Source organism: Vipera berus (genome assembly GCF_964194415.1).
Source record: "Vipera berus genome assembly, chromosome: 5".
Taxonomy (NCBI): Eukaryota; Metazoa; Chordata; class Lepidosauria; order Squamata; family Viperidae; genus Vipera; species Vipera berus.
The window spans coordinates 373,477-395,626 of record NC_138207.1 but is presented as its reverse complement, the minus strand read 5'-3'; the positions used below and the strand labels follow the sequence as shown (position 1 = coordinate 395,626).

Genomic DNA, 22,150 nt, shown 5'->3' with positions numbered 1-22,150 from the left:
GCACCGCTTTAAAACCCTAGTAAGACCACAGCTGGAATTCTGCAACCTTACTACAAAAAAGATGTTGAGACTTTGGAAAAAGTTCAGAGAAGAGCAGCTAAGATGATCAAAGGCCTGGAGACTAAAGCATATGAAGAACGGCTGCAGGACTTGGGTTTGGCTAGTGCTAGTCTGAAGAAAAGAACAAACGGGGGAGACGTGATAGCAGAGTTCTAGTATCTGAGGGGCTGCCCCAAAGATCAAATTATTCTCCAAAGCACCAGACGGAAGGACGAGAAACAAGGGATGGAAACTGGCCAAAGAGAGAAGCAACCTGGAATTAAGGAGGAACTTCCCCGACAGTGAGGACAATCAACCAGTGGAACAGAAGTTGCCTCCAGAAATTGTGGGTGCTCCATCAATGGAGGTTTTTGAGAAGGGACTTTACAGTCACTTGTCTGAGTTGGTATAGGACGGTTCTCCTGCTTCAGCAGGGGGCTGGACTAGAAGACCTCCAAGGTCCCTTCCAGCTCTATTCTCTTCTCTTCTAGTCTAATCTAGTCTACTCTAGTCTTTTTCCTACTCTGTTCTGTTATGTTCTGTTGTCTCTCCTCTCTGTTCTGTTCTGCTCTGTTCTAATTTCAGCCTTTCAGAACAGCTTCAGGGTGGGAACCACACGCAGCTGTAGGGCCAACTCTAGAGTGTTGGGCCAAGCTGAATGTATGGATTCATTCAGTAAGCCAATTAAGGCTTGTCCCCGAGGTTTCCTGCCACCAAAGAGCAGCGGAAAACACCCGGGTAGGATTTATCCCATAAAGTGGCTTGCTTCTTTATCAGGTTTCTACACTCTCAGTGGTTTCCAGCAATAAAATGCAGGAAACAAAACACCAAAGGTAAATTTAAAAAATAGCAACGCAGAGAAAGCATAAAAGCGTACAGCGCAAAGGAGAGGGTCGCCTTGAAGGTGCTGCGTCTCAACCCACACAGGTGACCACCAGCACCTGGAACTGCCCTCCCTTGGAGCCCAGTGGGGGCTCCGGGCACAGGCGTCACATGTTTGGCTTGGCCAATAATTAGGCCGATGCATCTTGGACCTAGCAAAGCTTTTGAGTGGTCTTCAATCACATCCCCACAGTCGGTGGGTTCTGGCAAAACCTTGGCTGACCTATAAATGAATGAACCTTTATTGTCAAAGTACAACCATGTATACGCTGAGACTGGCTGAGCCAAATCACTTTAAAGATACAACAAGACCTTTATGAGCCTGCCCGCAGTACATCCTGGGCACTCAACCAGGCTTTGGCGCTGGCTGAGAGCCTTGATCCAAAGGGGAACCAGAGCTTGTTGGTCTTTGGCCTGCTGGGCTGCACTGCAAAGGAACAGGCAGAGCCAGTGGAACGGCAGCCTGGGCTGGGCCCTTTAAGACAAACCCACCCGTGGGACCTCATTACTACTTACCCCTCCCTAGGAAGTCTCCGACATACGGCAGGCCAGTGGATAGAAGCCACCATTTCTGGCTGGCTGTAAAGGCTTCCTGACCATTTTCAGCAGTTGATAGGTAGTGTGGGGGGGGCCATCTCAGAGGTTGCCTGTCTGCAGTATGGGAGATCTTGTAGCACCCCGAGTGCATGATCACAGCCCCACCACATGGTACCAGGTAGGGCTACAGCTGGGGGACTGGGTTCCCCCCCCCGGCCCTCTCCCTTGCGGTCCAGGAGGTGGCACTGTTAGCAAGAAGCAGCCCGGCCCAGGGCACTCTGCGCTGGGTCTCAGCAGGCGTGCCACAGGGCACGGGGCCCCTGTGGGAGAGATGGCAGGGCTGCCTTTCTGCCCCCCGGACTTCACTTCCCCCCTTGCCTGCCCCTGAGGTGCACCAGCCTTACTGGCCTGGAAGGCAGCTGGACCGGCTCCGTGGCTTTGTGGAGGGCGTATGCCAGGCGCACCAAGACGGCTGCACAGAAGATGCTCACGGAGAGCATGGAGAGATACAGCAGTAGGAACACTTTGCAATAGCGGTAGTCGGAGCTCAGCAGGAGACCCCAGGCCCGGTGCTGGGGCAGAAGGGCAGGCCGGCTGGGGGAGAGGGGGCTGCCAACACTCCGGGGCGAAGGGGGGAGGGAGGAGGGAGAGCAAAAGGGGTGCTCTGCTGCAGATGGCAGTGCTGGGGCTGAGCATGCAATGGGCGTCTGTGCCAGCGTGGCCCCAGGGGCTGTGGTGCTGGGCACTCTCATGGCTTGCCTGGTCAGGGGGTCTGGAGCCGGGGGTCTGGAGCTACACATGGGTGACGTGGTGATCACAAGACGGTGGGTGCGTGGATGCTGGTTTTCTGTGGATCTCTTGGGGACTGTAAACTGTTCATAGAGCGTTGCTGAGCTGACATTAGTCAGAGGCGTCGGGGGAGCCCTGGTGGGCATGCCACGGGGTGCAGTGGCTTCCGAGCTTGTGGCTGGGGTATTTGTGGATGTTGTTTCGTGGGCTGTGGAAGAAATCTCAGAGACAGTTGTGGCCTCTTCGGCTGTGGTTAGAGAACTCGTGAAAGTTGTGTCTTGAAGGGTTGTGGAAGGCAGTTCAGGGACGGTTGTGGCTTCCGTGCTTGTGGCTGGAGTATTTGTGGAAGTCATTTCATGGGTTGTGGAAGAAATCTCAGAGGCAGTTGTGGCCTCTTCAGCTGTGGTTAGAGAACTCGTGGAAGTTGTGTCTTGAAGGGTTGTGGAAGGCAGTTCAGGGACGGTTGTGGCTTCCGTGCTTCTGGCTGGAGTATTTGTGGAAGTCATTTCATGGGTTGTGGAAGAAATCTCAGAGGCAGTTGTGGCCTCTTCAGCTGTGGTTAGAGAACTCGTGGAAGTTGTGTCTTGAAGGGTTGTGGAAGGCAGTTCAGGGACAGTTGTGGCTTCCGAGCTTGTGGCTGGGGTATTTGTGGATGTTGTTTCGTGGACTGTGGAAGAAATCTCAGAGACAGTTGTGGCCTCTTCGGCTGTGGTTAGAGAACTCGTGAAAGTTGTGTCTTGAAGGGTTGTGGAAGGCAGTTCAGGGACAGTTGTGGCTTCCGTGCTTGTGGCTGGAGTATTTGTGGAAGTCGTTTCATGGGTTGTGGAAGAAATCTCAGAGGCAGTTGTGGCCTCTTCGGTTGTGGTTAGAGAGGCCGTGGAAGTTGTGTCTTGAAGGGTTGTGGAAGGCAGTTCAGGGACAGTTGTGGCTTCCGTGCTTGTGGCTGGAGTATTTGTGGAAGTTGTTTCATGGGTTGTGGAAGAAATCTCAGAGGCAGTTGTGGCCTCTTCGGTTGTGGTTAGAGAAGCCATGGAAGTTGTGTCTTGAAGGGTTGTGGAAGGCAGTTCAGGGACGGTTGTGGCTTCCGTACTTGTGGCTGGAGTATTTGTGGACGTCGTTTCATGGGTTGTGGAAGAAATCTCAGAGGCAGTTGTGGCCTCTTCGGTTGTGGTTAGAGAACCCGTGGAAGTTGTGTCTTGAGGGGTTGTGATGTCAGGACTTGTCCTGGCAGAGGTGGATGTATGGGTGGGGGCCAGGGAGGAGCTGGGAGGTGGGGGCTGGGTGCTCGTGGGGGCGGCTGTGGGCCACGTCCTGCTGGTACTCCTGAATTGTGTGCTCTTAGCAGGCAGCCTGGTGGAGGGAGCAAAGGCTGTGCTTCCCCAGGTGGGGGCGGCAGATGGGGAAGCAGATGTGGGCGAGGGGGCGGCTTTGGCTACAGTGGGTGCGGTTGTTAAGCAGAGCAGCTGGTCTTGCGACAGTGAGCTCACTGCTTTCCCAGCCAGGTCTCCGGGGCTCCTACAGATGATCTTCCTGGCGTCCTTTATTCTTTGGCCGTTATTGTTCATCCACTGATGCAGGTAGAGGAGGCGGCAGTCACACCTCCACGGGTTGTCTCCGAGATGCAGGTCCCTGAGCTTCCCCAAGTGGTCGAACTGGCCCGTGGGGATGGTCTCCAGAAGGTTCCCTTGAAGCTTGAGCGTGGTCAGGGACGGGAGGGAAGCGGCTGCCCAATTCTCCAGGGAGGAGATCTTGTTCCTGCTGAGGTCCAGCTCGGTGAGCTGCCGCATGGGCCCCAAGGGCGGGAAGGCCTTCAGGTGGTTGGAGGCCATCTTCAGCAGCTTCACGTTTCTCAGTCCAAGGAAGATCTCATCCGGGAGAACTTCGATGGAGTTCTTGTCCAGGAAAATCTTCTTCAGATTGACCAGCCGTCTCAGCAAGTTGGGCGGGAGAGACTGGATCCTGTTGCTCTCGAGATTGAGCTCCACCAGATCCTGCAGGCTGTCCAGGGTCCCCTCCCGCAGACTCCCGATCTGGTTGTTCTGCAGCCGGAGAGTCTTCAGCTGGGTCAGTGACTTGAAGAGGTCCAGAGGGATGTCGGAGATCTGGTTGTGGCCCAGATGTAACAGGGACAGTTTAGGGAGCCCGTCAAAAACTCCCTCCGGGAGAGAGGCGATTTCGTTCCAATGCAGATAAGCCTCCTCCAAATCCCCAAGACCGTCAAACAGCCCTTTTTCGATCCTTCTCACCTGGGAGTCCCTCAGATTCACTCTCCGCAGGTGATCCAGGGATCGGAAGGTGCCCACGGGGAGATCCTCTAGCTCGGCCCCAGTGATTTCCAAATCCACCAGTTTCTCCAAGTTATCAAAAGCTCCCGCTTCAATTCTTTCCACCTTGCTGTTTATGAATTCAATCTTCACTAGGTGAGGCATGTTTACGAAGGCCCCCCGCCCGATCTCCACAATGCTGGTCTCAATAAAGTACATTTCAGTGACGATGGGAGAAACCGACTTGGGGATCTCTGTGACGCCTCTGCCCCTGTGGACGTCTTGAAAGGGGCAGCTCTCGTTCGGAGTGCCACTGCAATCCTGGTTCCCTCGGCCGGCCCTGAAGAGGAGGAGGACCAGGATGGGGGTCCTGAGCCACATGCTGGAAGAGACCAAGAGCCCTGAGTCTTTTTCGGGGTAACCTCTGCCCCTGCCCCCGCCCTCTGCAATTTCTCAGACTCGGTTGACTCAACAGGTCGACCCTCCTGACGCTCTCCCGCTGCTGCTTTAATCCTTGCAAGTCGTTGCTCAATGGGTTGGCCCAGGGGGCGCCGTATGCGCTTCCTTCCGGGCACCTGTGTGAAGGCCAGCAAGTCGGTCACTCTCCTGTGCCCAGCCCCCACCCCCATCCTCCCTCTTGCTCTCTGCTGCTGCTGCAGCCACCGTCAGGCCACAAGGGAGCACCTGGCCCTGCACAGGCGACACGGGCTACCCACCCTTCCCTCCAGGGCCTCCCCCGGCCTCCCCACACTCTCCGATGTGGCGGCTAAGGGGACCCACCTGTTGCCTCAGCAGCCCCTGGAACTCCTTGCCGGCTTTCCAGGCCCAGGAGAAGCAGGAGGCCCTCACCTCACCAGAGAATCTGCCCCTGACCCAGACGGGCTGCCGAGGGATAGGTGGCGCTTATCTCCCAGGAGACGTCTGGGAAGGGTGGAGGAGATCTGGGCGCAACCCAAGGCCCCTTTCGCTCCCTGGCTTGGTCTGATAAGCTGCGAGAGTCACTGCTGGCGGCTCTGCTCTCTTCTGCCCGAGGGGCACATCAGGGCTCAGCTGCCCCTCCCTCGGCAGAGGAAGTGCCCTTCCCTCGGCACCCCCTCTCTCTCCACCGTGCGGAGAGCAGTCAAAGCCCTCCTGAGCTGGCAGGAGCCTGGTGCTGCCGAGGCTGAGCAGAAGGAAGAGTAAGAAGCCCCCTGGCTGAGGGAGCCCCCACCCCCCCAGAAGCAGGGCCAGGATCCCTGCACATTCCCTCCCCCACCCCCCAACTCCAGAAGGTGGTGCCTGCAGGAACAGGGGCTCCTTCTTCTGGCAACGTTAGGGGGTTCCTCGTTGGGTGACCTCAGCACCCAAGTGGGGCCAAATTGGAGGGAGCCGCCCTTTGGGGGGAACCAGTGAGCAGGACTAGCGCTAAGAGAAAAGCCACCTCCGGCACCCCCCCCAAGAGGGACATAAGGCAAGGGAGACCAAGGGCAGGTCCACCCCCTGCGCAAGGCCAGCCCCTCGGCCAGTCTAAGAGGGATAGGAGGAGGGGGAGCTCTGGGGTTTGGGAAGGAGGGGGAGGGGCAGGAGGTTAAGGGAGAAGGAAGGAGAAATTAAGCCGCTCAAGTAAGAACTGACTATAGTGATTTATTGATTTAGGCAAAACACGTTGGGTGAACTTTGGCTTGATTGATACTCAGTTGGGTTCCAGCCTCTGCAAAATGTACACAACAATCATACAAATCTGAAAGTCTTGAAACATCATACTGCCAATTATAATAATAGCAACTTATAAATATGTGTGAAATCTGCAAAACTCCAAAAGAAATGTCAATGGAAGGAGGGAAACATATTTACAGCAACACAATTATTAAGCCTAGCGAGAGTCCAAAGGTCTTCAGAGCTGTCCCAAAAGAAACGGGGCAAACATGGGGGGGGGGTGATTGTGTTGTTGCAGAAAGGGGCACAGGAGCCCCAAGTATCTTCTCTAACAGCCCCCACCGATGATGAGGGAGGAGAATCCTAGCGGGGGGGGGAGGGGCACAGAAGCCAGCAGATCCAGCGATCTGCTCTTTGGCAGAAGCCGCCAAGATCGCGGCCTGACGGGGGAGGGGCGGGGCTGCCTGGCCCAGGATGGGGAGCCGCCGGGACGAGCAACCTCAGGGCTCCTGGGCGGGCTCCAGGACTTGCGTCTCGCCGCACTTGGGAAGGGCGCCGCCTGGTGGGAGATCCGCGGCCCCTCGCCCCTCCTCCTCTTGCCAGCTGAGGGGGGGGGGGGTCATTGTCGGAATGTGTCCGGCTGCCCAGTGAAAGACCAGCAGACGGGGTTCATCCCCCAGCCCGCCCCCTCCTGGCCTTCCTCTCCCCAGAGGGTGCCCCGGGGGCTGCCGGAAGGGCTGCCCTGAACGATGCCGGCAGCCTCTAAGCCTCCCGGCCCAGGGCGCCTCTCTCTTCCGGGGCCCCCGGCGCTTCCCCTCGGCAACGGGCACCGCCAGGCCGGCAGGGGCAGAGGAGCTGCTCCTCCCTCGCGGCCAGCAGAGTCCTGCCCTCCAGGGGGGCGGGAGCCCGGCAGAGGACCCGGGCGCCGAGCGGCGGGTCCAGGGCGCTCAGCCACTCGGCCAGGGGCTCCAGACGGCAGTCGCAGCGCCAGGGGTTGCCCTCCAGCGCCAGGCTGGCCAGGACCTCGTTGGCGTCGAAGAGTCCCTCGGGCAGGCTCTCCAGCCGGTTGTGGGCCAGGTCCAGGGCCTCCAGGCTGCTGAGGTTGGCGAAGACCGCCCCGGGCAGGGCGGAGAGGCAGTTGTAACCGAGCTGCAGCCGGCCCAGCCCGGCCAAGCCCCGGAAGGCGCCGGCAGCCAGGCGGCCGAGCCGGTTGCGGGCGAGGCTGAGGACGGAGAGCTCGGGCAGGTCGCCGAAGAGCCCCTCGGGCAGCTCCCGGAGCCGGTTGCCGGCCAGCGAGAGCTCCGCCAGGCGGGGCGTCCCCCGGAAGAGCCCGGCGGGCAGCGCCGCCAGCCGGTTGCTCTGCAGGAGCAGGAAGGCCAGGTCGGGCAGCCCCGCGAAGGGGCCCGGCGGCTCCAGGCGGGCCAGGGCGTTGTGCTGCAGGTGCAGCCGCCGCAGCCGCGCCAGCCCCGCGAAGAGCCCCCGCGGCAGCTCGGCCAGCCGGTTCCCGTCCAGGAAGAGCTCGCGCAGCGCCCGCAGCGGACGGAAGAGCCGCGGCGGGAGGCGCTCCAGCCGGTTGTCGCTCAGGCGCAGCTGGCGCAGTTGCGGGAGCGGCTGGAAGGCGCGGGCGGGCAGCGCGGCCAGGCGGTTCTGGGCCAGCGAGAGGGAGCGGAGGGCGGGCAGCGGGCGGAAGAGGCGCGGGGGCAGCGCGGCCAGCCGGTTCCCCTGCAGGTGCAGCGCCTCCAGCGCCGGGGTGCCGTCGAAGAGCCCCTCCTCCAGGGCCTCCAGCCGGCTGAAGCGGACGGCCAGCTTGCTCAGGCCGCCCAAGCCCCGCAGGGCCCCGCGCGGGAGGCCGGCCAGCGGGGCCAGGGCGACGTCCAGCTCCCGCAGCCGGGGCAGCCCGGCCCAGGCGCAGCCGGGGAGCGTCCGCAGGGGGCAGCCCAGGAAGGCGAGCTTGCGCAGGGCGCTGCTGCCGTTGCCGCGCGGGGCGAAGGCGCCGCAGGGCAGGACGCTCAGCGAGGCGTCCGCGAAGAGCAGCTGGCCGGCCTCGGGAGGCAGCTCCTCCGGGACGCCCGAAACGTTTCGCCCAGAGCAGAAGACGGTGGCGCCGCCGCCGAAGCACTGGCACGGGGCCAGGCGGGCGCAGGCGGCGCTCCCCGGCGGGGCCGGCACCGAGAAGGCCAGCAGCAGCAGCAAGAGGCCAGGCCGGACGGGCATCGTCTCCGCCTGCGGAGGAAACGCAGAAGCGCCGCCGTGAGACGGGGGGGGGCGAGTGGGCGAGGGGTCTTCAGCGAGACTCTGCCGCCGCTCTTCCCCAGCCTTGGCGGCCTCCAGGTGTGCCCGGCCAGGAGTCCGCGCAGCTCCGAGCGGCCCCGCTAAGAAACACTTCCTTAGACGCAGAGGGGCGAAGGGGGTGCAAGGAGGCACGGGGGCAGGGAAGGGCGGTGGGGAGATCCGGCAGTCGTGGCAGAGGTGCCACCCTCGCCCAGAAGAGTCTCCGGTCAGCCAAGTCACCCAGACGTCCACAGCCTGAGTGGAAACAGGAAGCGTACAAAAATCAGATAAAGATCCAAAAATCACCCTGAAAAAGGCGCTCCCAGAGAGGAAAGCCAAGGTGGCGACTCAGATAAAAGCGTGGCGGGGGGGGGGGGGCTTGCAGGGACTGGCTCCGTTCCAGGAAAGCAGAAAGTGCCTCAGACCACCCACCCTCTTCCCAGAATGGGGAGCCCCCAGCTGTGCTTCCTGCCGGGAGAGGTTGGCCCAACGTGGGCAGGCACGCTGGCTGAGGAATTCTGGGAGTTGAAGTCCACAAGTCACAAGAGGGCCACGTTTGAAGGCCCCTACTCTAGAGGCAGCCACCCGGAGCGTGTTGGGTGTGGTGGGGAGGTGCCTGGAAACGTGGAGACCGGGAGTTCTAGGTCTCCCCTTGGCACGGAAGCCAACTGGCTTACTTGGGGCTAGTCCCTCTCTCTCTGCTCAACCCACCTCACAGGGTTGTTGTAGAAAAAAATTGAAGGCGGGAGGATTAGGCTTGTTCTCCCCTTTCAATTATATACAAAAAATAATATTGTGAGCGTTGAGAAAGGCATGAGATGATGTGGGCAGGTCCAGGTAGGTAGGACGCCCCCCCCCTCAGCTGCACCAGCCCCAGCACCCAGGTGTGATTCCATCTCCCCCTTCCAAAGTTGGGGGCCATGCTTCCTCAATAAGAGACACAGTGGAACTGGCCAAGTATGTCCTATCCAGACCCCCACAGTCTCTGGACCCCCAACGAGATCTCAACCACTTCACTGGCCCAGACCAAGGTGGGGAGCATCAGCTGCTGAACCCACAACTGACCCCCAACCTCTCCCAGCAGTTTCATGGGGACGTTAAGCAGGAGAGCCAAGGGGAACCGGGTGTGTGTGTGAGGAGGGGTTGGTTCTGTGCTACGATGGGCAGCTGCACTGGTCAAGGGTCAAATCATCCTAGAATTGCTGTCATTGGGGACCAAGCAGGAACCCCACTCTCACCCTGACATCCCCACCCCGCCCCCACCCCGGCGGAGGCTGCTTCTTCCTAGGGAGGGGTGAGCGTTCAACTTATCAAACAGGCGCTGCCTGTCCATCCCCCCCCCCCACATACACACACATCTAAAGGGACCTCTAGACAAGGAATCTGCTGGAAGTGCCCTAAGGCTCAGCAGGAGAGAGCAGTGGGGCTGGGCCCACTGAGAATGCTGTAGGGGATGCAGCCCCCCAAGGAGGCACCCCCCAAGGGAGGAGGGCAAGGAGGTCCCTTCTCTCCCATCTTCCAAAGACAGGGGGCAAACAAGGGATCTTAACTGAGGGTCCCAAAGGCTGGAATGGGGCAACTGGCCGCGGGCATCTGCCTGCGGCCAATTAGCTGCTGCCAGTTCGTCCTAGCACACGCACACAGACACACAGACAGACAGACACACACACACACGCACACACACGGTGCTGCCCCTCTGCCCACACCTCCCAAACTGAAAGAGCAGCTGGAGCAAACTGAGCCTGTTGGGAAGCCAATGCGTGAGGAGCCACCGTTCCCCAATGCCCTGGCCCTGCTTGGCATACAGGTTCAGTTCTGGGCACCACAGCCTGGGCATAGGGCACCAGCCAACTGGTGCCTGTTTAGAGGAGGTCTACTGAGATGAGGTAAGGGTTAGGATGCTGAGCTTGTCGATCAGAAGGTCGGCAGTTTGGTGGGTCGAAACCCGAGTGCCGTGTAGCAGAGTGAGCGCCTGTTACTCGTCCCAGCTTCTGCCAACCTAGCAGTTCGAAAGCACGTAAAAATGCAAGTAGAAAAATAGGGACCACTACGGTGGGAAGGTAACAGCCTTCTGTGCGCCTTTGGCGTCTAGTCATGCCGGCCACATGACCACGGAGACGTCCTTGGACAAGCGCTGTCTCTTCGGCTTTGAAAATGAAATGAGCACCGGCCCCTAGAGTCGGAAATGACTAGCACGCATGTGCGGGGGAACCTTTACCTTTACTGAGATAAGGAGAGAACCACAGGCCAAGCTCTGCATGGATCTGGGAACACTCAGCCCAGGCAAGGTGGGTGGGTGGGTGGGGAGATGCCACCCGGGCCTGGAGGGGATGGACGGACTCCCAGTGGCTACAGAGCCAGAACTAGCAGATCAAAGGGAGCTCAGAGGCATCGCCTGACTCTTCCGGCCAGGAGCCAGTGGAACAGGCTGCCCCAGGACTGGGCTCTCTGCTGGAGGACTTCAGGGGCTGGAGAGCCCCTGTCATAGCTGCACAGAGCTGGCAGTTGGTCTACGTGGCTTTTAAAGTCCCCTCCAGTTCATTCATTTAGGCACATAATGAAGCCGATTCATTCATTAAGCCCTTGACCATAATCTTGCCTTGTTGCCTCCAGAGTAACGGGGTCCTTTCTCCTTTGGTTGGTCCTAAGACCGAAGCTCCTCGTTGCAGCCCTTCCTCACTACGGAGAGCAGAGAGGGAGCCTCAGAGACCCCACCCCACCCACACCCTTCCCCATATCCAGACAGGCATTCCTGGCCCAGGCTGGATTTTCCCTGGAAACAGATGGGGTTTGGGGCTGGGTCCCCTGCAGAGTCTTAGGGCCTTGGGAAAGGGGGGGGAATGACAGGGGTGACTGGAAATTGCATTGAATGCCGGACAAGGGGCGGCAGCCCAACCCCCAGCGAGGCAGAGAGGCACAAGGAGTGTGGCTGAAAGGCACACAGGGGACCGCCTGGGATGGTTTCCCAGGTTGTGTGTGTGTGGGGGGGGTGTTTCATTTTCTTTCTGCTTTGCTAATGCTGCACTTTGGGGGGCTTTCCTGCATTTTCCTGTCTCAGAATTCCAGAAATTTTATACAGTTTTCAGTAGTAGGGGACAGAGGTACCATCACTCCCCAGCCCAGCATGGAAGGTGGGAGAAGACACCCCCCCCAATGCACAGCCCAGGCCCCTTGCCCTGCCCAGGCCCTGCTCCCCGGCTGCCCACTTACCTTCCGTGCGACCGGGTGCTTAAGGAAGCCGCCCCCGCTGCCCTTGACCTCCGCAAGCAGCGCTGGGTCCGCAGGGTGGCCGAGTCAGTGACCTGCTGGGCAGAGGCAGCTGCAGGACTTTGCTTTCCAGAGAGGGGGGCAAAGGCTGGCAGCCTCGGGAGGGGGGCAGGCAGGCCTCAGTCAACAGCTGCAGCAGCCAGGGCGCCTCCCCTCGGGGGAGGGCAAGAGGCCCCGGGGTGGGAGGGGGAGAGGCGCTAAGCACTTTGGGGGCAGCTGCATGGCCTTTGGGCACCCCTCCCTGGAAAGAAGCCCCACAGAGCCCCAGCAGTGGGCTTCTGGGAGCCCTAGAGGGGCAGGTGGGGCCTGGCCCCCTGAGCCCAGGAAGGGAACAGGACGGCTTCCTCTGCTGAGAGCCAACCCACTTCCAGGCCCCCTGCCTGGCCTGCTTCTTGGGGGGGGCGAGGCTCTCGCTGGCTGTGTTCATACAACCGGGTCATGTCACAAGGAGCAGGCACCTGTCCTGCAGCTTTGCACATGCTGGGAGCCGGCCCTCTCCCTTGGGGTCCAGGAGGTGGCAGTGTTAGCAAGAAGCAGCCTGGGCCCGGAGCACTCTGCGCCTGGTCTCAGCAGGCGTGCCACAGGGCACGGGGCCCCTGTGGGAGAGATGGCAGGGCTGCCTTTCTGCCCCCCGGACTTCACTTCCCCCCTTGCCTGCCCCTGAGGTGCACCAGCCTTACTGGCTTGGAAGGCAGCTGGACCGGCTCCGTGGCTTTGTGGAGGGCGTATGCCAGGCGCACCAAGACGGCTGCACAGAAGATGCTCACGGAGAGCATGGAGAGATACAGCAGCAGGAACGCTTTGCAATAGCGGTAGTCGGAGCTCAGCAGGAGACCCCAGGCCTGGTGCTGGGGCAGAAGGGCAGGCCGGCTGGGGCAAAGGGGGCTGCCAACACTCCGGGGCAAAGGGGGGAGGGAGGAGGAAGGGCAAAAGGGGTGCTCTGCTGCAGATGGCAGTGCCGGGGCTGAGCCTGCAATGGGCGTCTGTGCCAGCGTGGCCCCAGGGGCTGTGGTGCTGGGCACTCTCGTGGCTTGCCTGGTCAGGGGTGTCCGGGGAGCCCTGGTGGGCATGCCGCGGTTGTGGCTTCCGTGCTTGTGGCTGGAGTATTTGTGGAAGTCGTTTCATGGGTTGTGGAAGAAATCTCAGAGGCAGTTGTGGCCTCTTCGGTTGTGGTTAGAGAACCCGTGGAAGTTGTGTCTTGAGGGGTTGTGATGTCAGGACTTGTCCTGGCAGAGGTGGACGTCTGGGTGGGGGCCAGGGAGGAGCTGGGAGGTGGGGGCTGGGTGCTCGTGGGGGCGGCTGTGGGCCACGTCCTGCTGGTACTCCTGAATTGTGTGCTCTTAGCAGGCAGCCTGGTGGAGGGAGCAAAGGCTGTGCTTCCCCAGGTGGGGGCGGCAGATGGGGAAGCAGATGTGGGCGAGGGGGCGGCTTTGGCTACAGTGGGTGCGGTTGTTAAGCAGAGCAGCTGGTCTTGCGACAGTGAGCTCACTGCTTTCCCAGCCAGGTCTCCGGGGCTCCTACAGATGATCTTCCTGGCGTCCTTTATTCTTTGGCCGTTATTGTTCATCCACTGATGCAGGTAGAGGAGGCGGCAGTCACACCTCCACGGGTTGTCTCCGAGATGCAGGTCCCTGAGCTTCCCCAAGTGGTCGAACTGGCCCGTGGGGATGGTCTCCAGAAGGTTCCCTTGAAGCTTGAGCGTGGTCAGGGACGGGAGGGAAGCGGCTGCCCAATTCTCCAGGGAGGAGATCTTGTTCCTGCTGAGGTCCAGCTCGGTGAGCTGCCGCATGGGCCCCAAGGGCGGGAAGGCCTTCAGGTGGTTGGAGGCCATCTTCAGCAGCTTCACGTTTCTCAGTCCAAGGAAGATCTCATCCGGGAGAACTTCGATGGAGTTCTTGTCCAGGAAAATCTTCTTCAGATTGACCAGCCGTCTCAGCAAGTTGGGCGGGAGAGACTGGATCCTGTTGCTCTCGAGATTGAGCTCCACCAGATCCTGCAGGCTGTCCAGGGTCCCCTCCCGCAGACTCCCGATCTGGTTGTTCTGCAGCCGGAGAGTCTTCAGCTGGGTCAGTGACTTGAAGAGGTCCAGAGGGATGTCGGAGATCTGGTTGTGGCCCAGATGTAACAGGGACAGTTTAGGGAGCCCGTCAAAAACTCCCTCCGGGAGAGAGGCGATTTCGTTCCAATGCAGATAAGCCTCCTCCAAATCCCCAAGACCGTCAAACAGCCCTTTTTCGATCCTTCTCACCTGGGAGTCCCTCAGATTCACTCTCCGCAGGTGATCCAGGGATCGGAAGGTGCCCACGGGGAGATCCTCTAGCTCGGCCCCAGTGATTTCCAAATCCACCAGTTTCTCCAAGTTATCAAAAGCTCCCGCTTCAATTCTTTCCACCTTGCTGTTTATGAATTCAATCTTCACTAGGTGAGGCATGTTTACGAAGGCCCCCCGCCCGATCTCCACAATGCTGGTCTCAATAAAGTACATTTCAGTGACGATGGGAGAAACCGACTTGGGGATCTCTGTGACGCCTCTGCCCCTGTGGACGTCTTGAAAGGGGCAGCTCTCGTTCGGAGTGCCACTGCAATCCTGGTTCCCTCGGCCGGCCCTGAAGAGGAGGAGGACCAGGATGGGGGTCCTGAGCCACATGCTGGAAGAGACCAAGAGCCCTGAGTCTTTTTCGGGGTAACCTCTGCCCCTGCCCCCGCCCTCTGCAATTTCTCAGACTCGGTTGACTCAACAGGTCGACCCTCCTGACGCTCTCCTGCTGCTGCTTTAATCCTTGCAAGTCGTTGCTCAATCAATGGGTTGGCCCAGAGTGTCTCTGTGTGTGTGGGGGGGGGGGGTGTTTCATTTTCTTTCTGCTTTGCTAATGCTGCACTTTGGGGGGCTTTCCTGCGTTTTCCTGTCTCAGAATTCCAGAAATTTTATACAGTTTTCAGTAGTAGGGGACAGAGGTACCATCACTCCCCAGCCCAGCATGGAAGGTGGGAGAAGACACCCCCCCCCAATGCACAGCCCAGGCCCCTTGCCCTGCCCAGGCCCTGCTCCCCGGCTGCTCACTTACCTTCCGTGCGACTGGGTGCTTAAGGAAGCCGCCCCCGCTGCCCTTGACCTCCGCAAGCAGCGCTGGGTCCGCAGGGTGGCCGAGTCAGTGACCTGCTGGGCAGAGGCAGCTGCAGGACTTTGCTTTCCAGAGAGGGGGGCAAAGGCTGGCAGCCTCGGGAGGGGGGCAGGCAGGCCTCAGTCAACAGCTGCAGCAGCCAGGGCGCCTCCCCTCGGGGGAGGGCGAGAGGCCCCGGGGTGGGAGGGGGAGAGGCGCTAAGCACTTTGGGGGCAGCTGCATGGCCTTTGGGCACCCCTCCCTGGAAAGAAGCCCCACAGAGCCCCAGCAGTGGGCTTCTGGGAGCCCCAGGGGGGCGGGGGGCCTGGCCCCCTGAGCCCAGGTGTTGGAATAACCATGATCTCTGTTCCTATACATGTAGCTGGCTAGTACTTTTCTGGCTAGTACTTTTCTACCATGGAAAGTCTTCAGTGAACCATGTGTAAGGAAGTAAGCCATAAACCCAGAAAACAAAGAAACCTAGGAGAGAGGCCATTTGGCTACAGCCAGATAAGGGCATAATCACAGTATTCCTTCACACCATTGGCTATTCCATTTAAGGCAAATTCTGACGCCTCCTGCAAATGATTGGTCATTACTGTATTTGAATCTACCTCTAACACCTATGTCCATTTAGAATAGTTTAGAAGAACACATGTGTAACCATGATTGGTCTATTTGAATAACAATAAAATGTGATTGGTTGCTTTTGCTATAAATAAACAAGGTCCACTGCTCCTCGGGGTTCAGTGTTCAAGGTCCAGTGTTCAGTGTGCATCCCAGGAGCAGCGGGGCCCTTCCCCCGAGAGATCTCTGTGTCCTTCTTTCATGGGCGCCAACCCTGGGTAGGAGCAGCCTCTGCCCAGCAGCATCAGCAGCTAATTTCTCAACCCGGCTGTTCTCAAGCAGCAGGTTCCCAGCATCTCAACCCGGATGCAGCAGCAGCAGCATCCCAGCAACAGCAGCTTCCCAGCATCCCTGCACCCAGGAAGGGAACAGGACGGCTTCCTCTGCTGAGAGCCAACCCACTTCCAGGCCCCCTGCCTGGCCTGGTTCTTGGGGGGGGGCTCTCTCTGGCTGTGTTCATACAACCGGGTCATGTCACAAGGAGCAAGCACCTGTTCTGATGGCTGAATCTTGCACAGAAGATTTCTCCTGCAGCTTTGCACATCCTGGGAGCGGCTCCTGAATTTGGTTCCTTGATTTTTTTCCCAATGAAATGGAGTCAGGTTAAATATGTTGTGTGGATGCCATTATGCCTGCCCAACTCTGTTAACATCAACCAAGGATTGCCCTTGCTTCTATGGAAGGGAGGAGGAGTGGTCTTGGGCCACCTCCCCACCACCACCTGTGACGCCCATGCCTGGGTTGCAACCCCCTGGCTGCCTTCCCCTGATCCACGGGGGCCTCAGGGTGGTTACGCATCCCACCATCCTCGGGCACACCAGAATCCCACCACTAGCCTTGGGGTGGGGTGGGTTTCCCCTTCTGCGTCAGTAGTCGGAACGCTTCTCTTGCTTTGCTAAATGCAACCTTGGGCTGGGACGGGAATTGGGGTGGGGGGTGTCTTTTGGTGGGTGTAGTTGCTTCCATGTTTTGCTTCTTGCTGGAAGAGTGGCAAAATGGGCGGGTGGTTCAGGAAATTCTCCGGAACCACCCGTTGGCCCTCCCTCCTCCCCTGGCCCTGCAACTCCCGTCTTTATCTCCTGGGATCTGTGGGTTGTTCCGATGCTCATCCCAGTCTGGGGGGGCAACACGTGTACACAGGGCTTCCAGACACAGCTCCCTCCCTCCCTCCCTCCGTTGCTTCCTGCTCTGCAGAGGAAAGCGCCTCTTCTTCCACTGGCAACAAAGGAAGACACATACACACAGACACACACCCGCACACAAACGATTCTTTCTGGGTTTGGAACTCTGGCTGGGGGGGGGGTCGCCCCTCTCTGGGACTGTTCTCGCCCCCCAGCCTCTCGGAGAGAGGACAGCCGCAGAGCCACGGGGCGGGTGGGCGAGTGGACTCTCCCAGGGATTCCCCCGCTGCAGAGGCCCGCCCCTCCCCCGCTCTGCCCAGTGGCCACTCTGGATGGGAGCCTTCGCGCGGGGCGGCGCTGCTCTCTTTCCCAGGGGAAGCCGCAGCTGCTGGGTACTTGCTTGAGCGAGCTTGTATGACGTGTGAACCTGGCGAAGCAGCAGCTGAGATTCAGATTTGGCGGGGGGGGGGGCGGGGGTGTACACACCAAGAGCTTTGAGGCTGAACTCCCAGCCGGGCTTGGCAACTCGATGTGTAAGCCTTGGGAGGGGGAGCATAAGTGCTATCTCACACACCTCCCTCCCCCGCAGCCCAAGCGGACGCTGCGCTGAGCCAGACCTCCTTGCTTCCTCTCGTTGCCTTGGGCCAGTTCTGCAACCCCCATGTCCCCCTCCCCCACACCCCCATTCGGGGCCAGGCCAGGGAGGGCAATGCAGAAAAGGGCGGGGGGGGGCGTGAGATGAAGCGAGAACAGCAGCTTTAATAGGCCCGGGCTCCCGTCCACAGCCGCGTCCACGAGGCTCGTCTGCTACCTCCCAGAGCTGCCCCCACCCCTACCCGAACCGTCTCCTCTGCCGCGAAGGCGCTGCCGTCGTTGCGGGCCGCTCTTTGCCGGCGGAGCTGCCACCCTGGGGCGCCGGAGAAGGCGCGCTCGGCCTGTCCCTGCGTCTCCGGGCTCGCTCTCCGGCGGAAGCTGTCCCGTCTCTGCTCGATCCCGGTTTGCCCGGGAGATGCAAACCCCATTCCGGCGTCACACACCCCCGCCCGGCAAACTCCCCGCGCCCCCGTCCCAGCCCTCGTCGCCCCAGCAGCGCCCGCGGTTCTTTCCCTCCTCGGCTCCCGCAGAAGCAGGCTGCCCTAGTCGCCAAACGGGCGCCTCGCCTTCCGCAAGATCCAGTCGCTTGGGCGTTGTCGGCTCGTCCGGTGGATGCCAGGTGCGCCTAGAGCTCCAGCCTCGTCCGAGAAGGCAGCGGGAGGCCCTCGGGCCTTTCCCGCCCGGGACGGGACTGCTAATAGCCATGCCAGCGCGCGACTTTCCCGGCCACGGGGCTTCCGGGGCCGGGGTGGGGAGGGTTTTCCTCCCTAGATCGAATCTGCCGACCTGTGCGCCTCTCTGGGGACCATGCGAGCCCCGCCACCCCCGGGGAACTCCGGCCCTCCCCAGAAGCCCCGGCCTTTGGTCGGCGGTGAGCAGCGTAAGCTCCCACCGCGTGGGATCGACGGTCCCGGAGTCGAGCGCCTTTTTGGAGACTGGAGGGCTTGCAGGGGGGGGGGGTGTCTTTGGACAGCCTGACTCGCGGCCGGCGTGAGGAAAGTGCGGGCCCGGGTTGGGCCTCTTCCCCAGTACCTGGAGCTGCCCCCGACTTCCCGGTGTGGGGACCAGGCAGCGCCCGGCCTTGCTAGCCGTCCTGCTGGGAAGGCGCTCCTGGGCGTCCCTCCGCCGAAGGTGGGCAACCTGCCCTGAAGAAGCGCCGAGCGAAGGAGCGCGAGGGTCCGTCTGGGCTCAGTTGCGCAGGACAAAAGTCGTCCGAGCTGTAGCGCGCCGGTCGCTGCTGAGCCCGTGCCGGGGCCGGCGGGGTGGAGCGGTGGACGGCGAGTGCTGGAGGAAGAGCCCCATGGCGGACTTAGGCTTTAGCCCGGACGGAGCGCTTCCGCCTGGAGCCGTAGACGCCCACCGCCAGCACCATCCCCAGGAGCAAGGCGGAGGCCACCACGAGGCAGGTGACCACGACCCCCGTCTGGGTGCGAGTCAGGCCCCAAATCCCGCCTCCCCCTCGGCCCGCTTCGGGGAGCTCCTCCGCCAACTCGCGCACGATCTCTGCGATCTCTGCGCTGCCCGGCTCGCTATCCGGTGGCGGCTGCCAGCGTCGGGGCGACAGCGTCTCCGACGTTGGCTGATGCTCCGGACTGGCCTCCTTGCGGCTCCAGACGGTCCCCCAGCCCTCCGGCAGTGCGGAGGTCCCGGGACCGAAGGTGGTGGTTTCCGGCTCCAGCAGGGACCGGCCCAACTGCCAAGGCGGCGCGGCGCAGCGGGGATGGCGGCTCTCTCCGCCGAGGCTGGCCCTGTTCTCCCGCAGCCAGCGCCGGAGCGACCGCAGGGCGGGTTCGCAGCGCCAGGGGTTGTCCTGCAGTTGGAGGTCGCGCAGCTCCGGCAGCCCGTCGAAGATGCCTGCGGGAAGCTCCTCCAGCGAGTTGTTCTGCAGCTGCAGTCCACGCAGGCCGGGGCTCCCCTGGAAGACGTGCGCGGGCAAGGCGGCGAGCCGGTTGCTGTGCACGGAGAGGTTCCGCAGCGAGGTCAGGCCGCGCAAGAGCTCCCCGTCCAGCGTGGCCAGCCGGTTGGAGTGCAGGGCGAGTTCCTCGAGGCCCTCCAGACCGGCGAAGGCGGTGGGCGCCAGCGAACCGAGACGGTTCCTGCTCAGGACCAGCACCTGCAGTGCGGTGAGGTTGGCCAGGGCGCGGCCGGGCAGTGAGGCCAGCTGGTTGTCGGCCAGCCGGAGCTCTCGCAATTGCGGCATCGGGCCGAAGGTGCCCGGGCGCAGCTGGCGCAGGGCGTTTCCGAAGAGCGAGAGCCGCGAGAGCTCGGGCAGGCCCAACAGGAGCCCCTCGGGCAGCGCCTCCAGGAGGTTGCCGGACAGCAGCAGCTTCTGCAGCCTGCGCGGGCCGGCGAAGAGGCCGGCGGGGAGCTGGCGGAGCCGGTTCTGGTAGAGGGCGAGTTCCTGCAGCTCGCCCAGGCCGTGGAAGGCGCGCGGCGCCAGCTCGGCCAGCTGGTTCTCGTAGAGGCGCAGCACCTGCAGGCGCGCCAGAGGCGTGAAGAGGCGGGGCGGCAGGCGCACCAGCTGGTTGCGGGCTAGATTGAGGCGGGCCAGGTTGGGCAGCTGGTCGAAGGCGCCCGGGGGCACGGCCTGCAGGCGGTTGCCGTGCAGCTGCAGCTCCTTGAGGGCGCTCAGCCCGGCAAAGTGGGCAGGCTGGATGCGGCGCAGCTGGTTCCCCGACAGCAGCAGTGCCTCCAGGCGGGCCAGTGGCCGGAAGACGTCGGGCGGCAGCTCTTGCAGCCGGTTGCTGGCCAGGCTCAGGTAGCGCAGCGCCGCCAGGGGCCGGAAAGCGCGCGGACTGAGCCGCTCCAGCAGGTTCTTCTCCATCCGCAGGGCGAGCAGCTGCGAGGCGTTGCCGAAGGCCACGGGGCCCAGAGCGGCCAGGCGCGTGTTGACCACCTGCAGGCTCATGGCATGGCCGGGCAGCGGCGCGGGCATCTCCGTGACCTTGGCGCCCGAGCACTCCACCTGGGCCGTCCGGGAGCAGGAACACTCGCGGGGGCAGCTGCCGCCCGCCAAGACCGACGGCAGGAAGCTCAGGAGCAGGGCGGCGCGGAGGGCCATGTTGCCTGCGAAGAAAGAGACACCCATGAGACCGACTCTGGGGCTGCCCCGCACCGAGCGCGTGCCCTCTCCTCTCCTGCCCTCCTGACAGGGCGGCAGTCTGGAGCCCTCCAGAGGGGCTCGGGCCTCTGGCGGGGGCGGCTTGGCCAGCAAACCACGGGAATTTGAGCAAACCCGCCAAGCAGGTCGGGGCATCGGGCTTGCAAGCCCAGTTCCGGGCTGCCCCCCCCCCACCGGACCGCTGTGAAATGGAAGCAAAGTACAGGGTTAGGGTTGCCTGTGTGGTTCTGCTGCGCCCCTCCCCCATCCTAGCTCAGTTTCAGAGCACTCAGCCTTCATCCCCCCCCCTGCCTGTATACCCCCCACCTGTCTGCCCCTCACTACGGAAGACTCCGGGTTAGTCCGGCTGGCTGAGCTGGGGAAGGAGAGCGGATGTCAGGCGAGCGAGGCTGGTTTGTTGAACACGGTATGGTTGGCGAAGCCTTTTGCTACCCCTTGCTTGGGGTGGGGGGTGGAATCCATTAAGGGCAGCAGCTGGACAAGATCCACAACCCTCCTCGGTGGGCAGGAGATTTCTGCCCATCAAAGCTGAAAGGATAAAAAGTGGGGCCATCGCAGAGGAGAGCCAACCTTGGGTACGAATGGAGGACCACCAGCAGCTCCTCCATCGCTGATGCGACCACCTTTTGGGCCCAAAACAAGATGGCAGAGCCGCAGGAGACGGTCTGTGGCCTGGGAGAACCACGGTCGGTGGCAGACCAGGGCCAAGGATGCTCCCGTGGGCGGCGATTGCACGAACCCAAAGTTTCTGGTTATTTACTGCCCCGTCAGCAGAACCGAGCAATGAAGACAACGTGGGAGGTAAATTCGTAACGGCCATAGGGAATATAGAGAGAGAACAGTGACGATTTAGGGTGTCCACTGTGCCTGCGGAACACCCTCCTTGAAAAGCAGTACAAATAAATTACCGTTATTTTCTCTTGGAAGTTTTGGTTGGTAATCGTTTATTTTAACTAGACAACAAATCCCACAAGAAGGTAAGGGCACTCCCCGCGTCTCAGCATGTAATCCTGCTGGGAATGTCTTCCGGGACAACGCCGGCTCCCTCGGCCAAGACACGGAGATGAGCAGCGCCCCCTAGAGTCAGATACGCCTGGCCAGGAGAAACCTTCATCTTCCCAGCCGAATAGGGGCTGTTCGAAAATCAGACCTTTGCAGCCAGCATAGAGACAGGAAGGCCTGGAGGAACGTTGTCCATGGGGTTCTGATGGGTCGGACACGACTTCACAACTAACTAACAAGGAAAGAGGAGGGAGCAGCAAAGGCTTTAGAGGTGGGATTCAACATTCAGACGGAATCAGACAAGCTGGAACCACAGCAGAAATCGGTAAGAGGATTTCAGCAAAGACCCCTATGAAGTCCTAGACTATGCTGGGGAAAAAGCCATGTTGTCGGGGGGGGGCAAGGGGGGCATATTTGGCAGCAGAGAAGAGAGGCTGGATGGGCATCCATCAGGGATGTCATAGAAAAATAAAAAAGACGTTGAGACTTTGGGAAAAGTGCAAAGAGGAGCAACTAAGATGATTAAAGGCCTGGAGACGGTTGCGGGAGCTGGGTTTGGCTCGTCTGGAGAAAAGGACTAGGGGGTACATAATGGCAGTTTTCCAGTATCTCAGGGGCTGCCCCAAAGAAGAGGAGGGCGTCAAGCTGTTCTCCAAAGCACCAGAGGGCAGGACGAGAAACAATGGTTGGAAATTTACCAAGGAGAAAGGCAACCTGGAATTAAGGAGAAAGTTCCTAACAGTGAGGACAATTAACCAGTGGAACAGCTTGCCACCAGAAATTGTGGGCGCTCTGTCACTGGAGGTTTTTAAGAAAAGTCTGAGCAGCTGTATCTGAAATGGGACGCGGTCTCCTGCTTGAGGAGGGGGTTGGACCAGCCCTCCTCTCTGCCGCAGGGAG

At 60.9% G+C, this 22,150-nt stretch overlaps 4 protein-coding genes across 5 annotated transcripts; all 4 read right to left on the bottom strand.

The window, feature by feature from the left end:
- Window positions 1–1,147: 1,147 nt before the first annotated feature.
- On the bottom strand, window positions 1,148–5,371 carry LOC308668864 (uncharacterized protein). Of its 2 annotated transcripts, none has more exons than XM_081329116.1 (2): window positions 5,292–5,371; window positions 1,148–4,893 (listed from the first exon to the last, which is right to left on the bottom strand). In XM_081329116.1, the coding sequence occupies exon 2, from the start codon at window positions 4,890–4,892 to the stop codon at window positions 1,821–1,823; it is 3,072 nt and encodes a 1,023-aa protein (XP_081185242.1). In that variant the 5' UTR covers window position 4,893; window positions 5,292–5,371; the 3' UTR covers window positions 1,148–1,820. The 2 variants fall into 2 exon arrangements, with proteins under 2 accessions (XP_081185242.1, XP_081185241.1); XM_081329115.1 differs by having other exon boundaries at window positions 1,148–5,086; window positions 5,292–5,350.
- An 823-nt stretch (window positions 5,372–6,194) lies between these two features.
- Window positions 6,195–8,446, bottom strand: LOC308668685 (uncharacterized protein). The gene has a single exon (XM_081328745.1). It carries the CDS (start codon window positions 8,358–8,360, stop codon window positions 6,909–6,911), a length of 1,452 nt encoding a protein of 483 aa, XP_081184871.1. The 5' UTR covers window positions 8,361–8,446; the 3' UTR covers window positions 6,195–6,908.
- Window positions 8,447–12,571: 4,125 nt separating this feature from the next.
- Window positions 12,572–14,953, bottom strand: LOC308669434 (uncharacterized protein). Its single transcript, XM_081330125.1, has one exon. It carries the CDS (start codon window positions 14,329–14,331, stop codon window positions 12,724–12,726), a length of 1,608 nt encoding a protein of 535 aa, XP_081186251.1. The 5' UTR covers window positions 14,332–14,953; the 3' UTR covers window positions 12,572–12,723.
- A 3,301-nt stretch (window positions 14,954–18,254) lies between these two features.
- LOC308669358 (uncharacterized protein) lies at window positions 18,255–20,188 on the bottom strand (the record flags this gene model as incomplete). Its single annotated transcript, XM_081329994.1, has 1 exon — window positions 18,255–20,188. The coding sequence occupies one exon, from the start codon at window positions 20,186–20,188 to the stop codon at window positions 18,437–18,439; it is 1,752 nt and encodes a 583-aa protein (XP_081186120.1). The 3' UTR covers window positions 18,255–18,436.
- Between the last annotated feature and the right edge of the window lie 1,962 nt (window positions 20,189–22,150).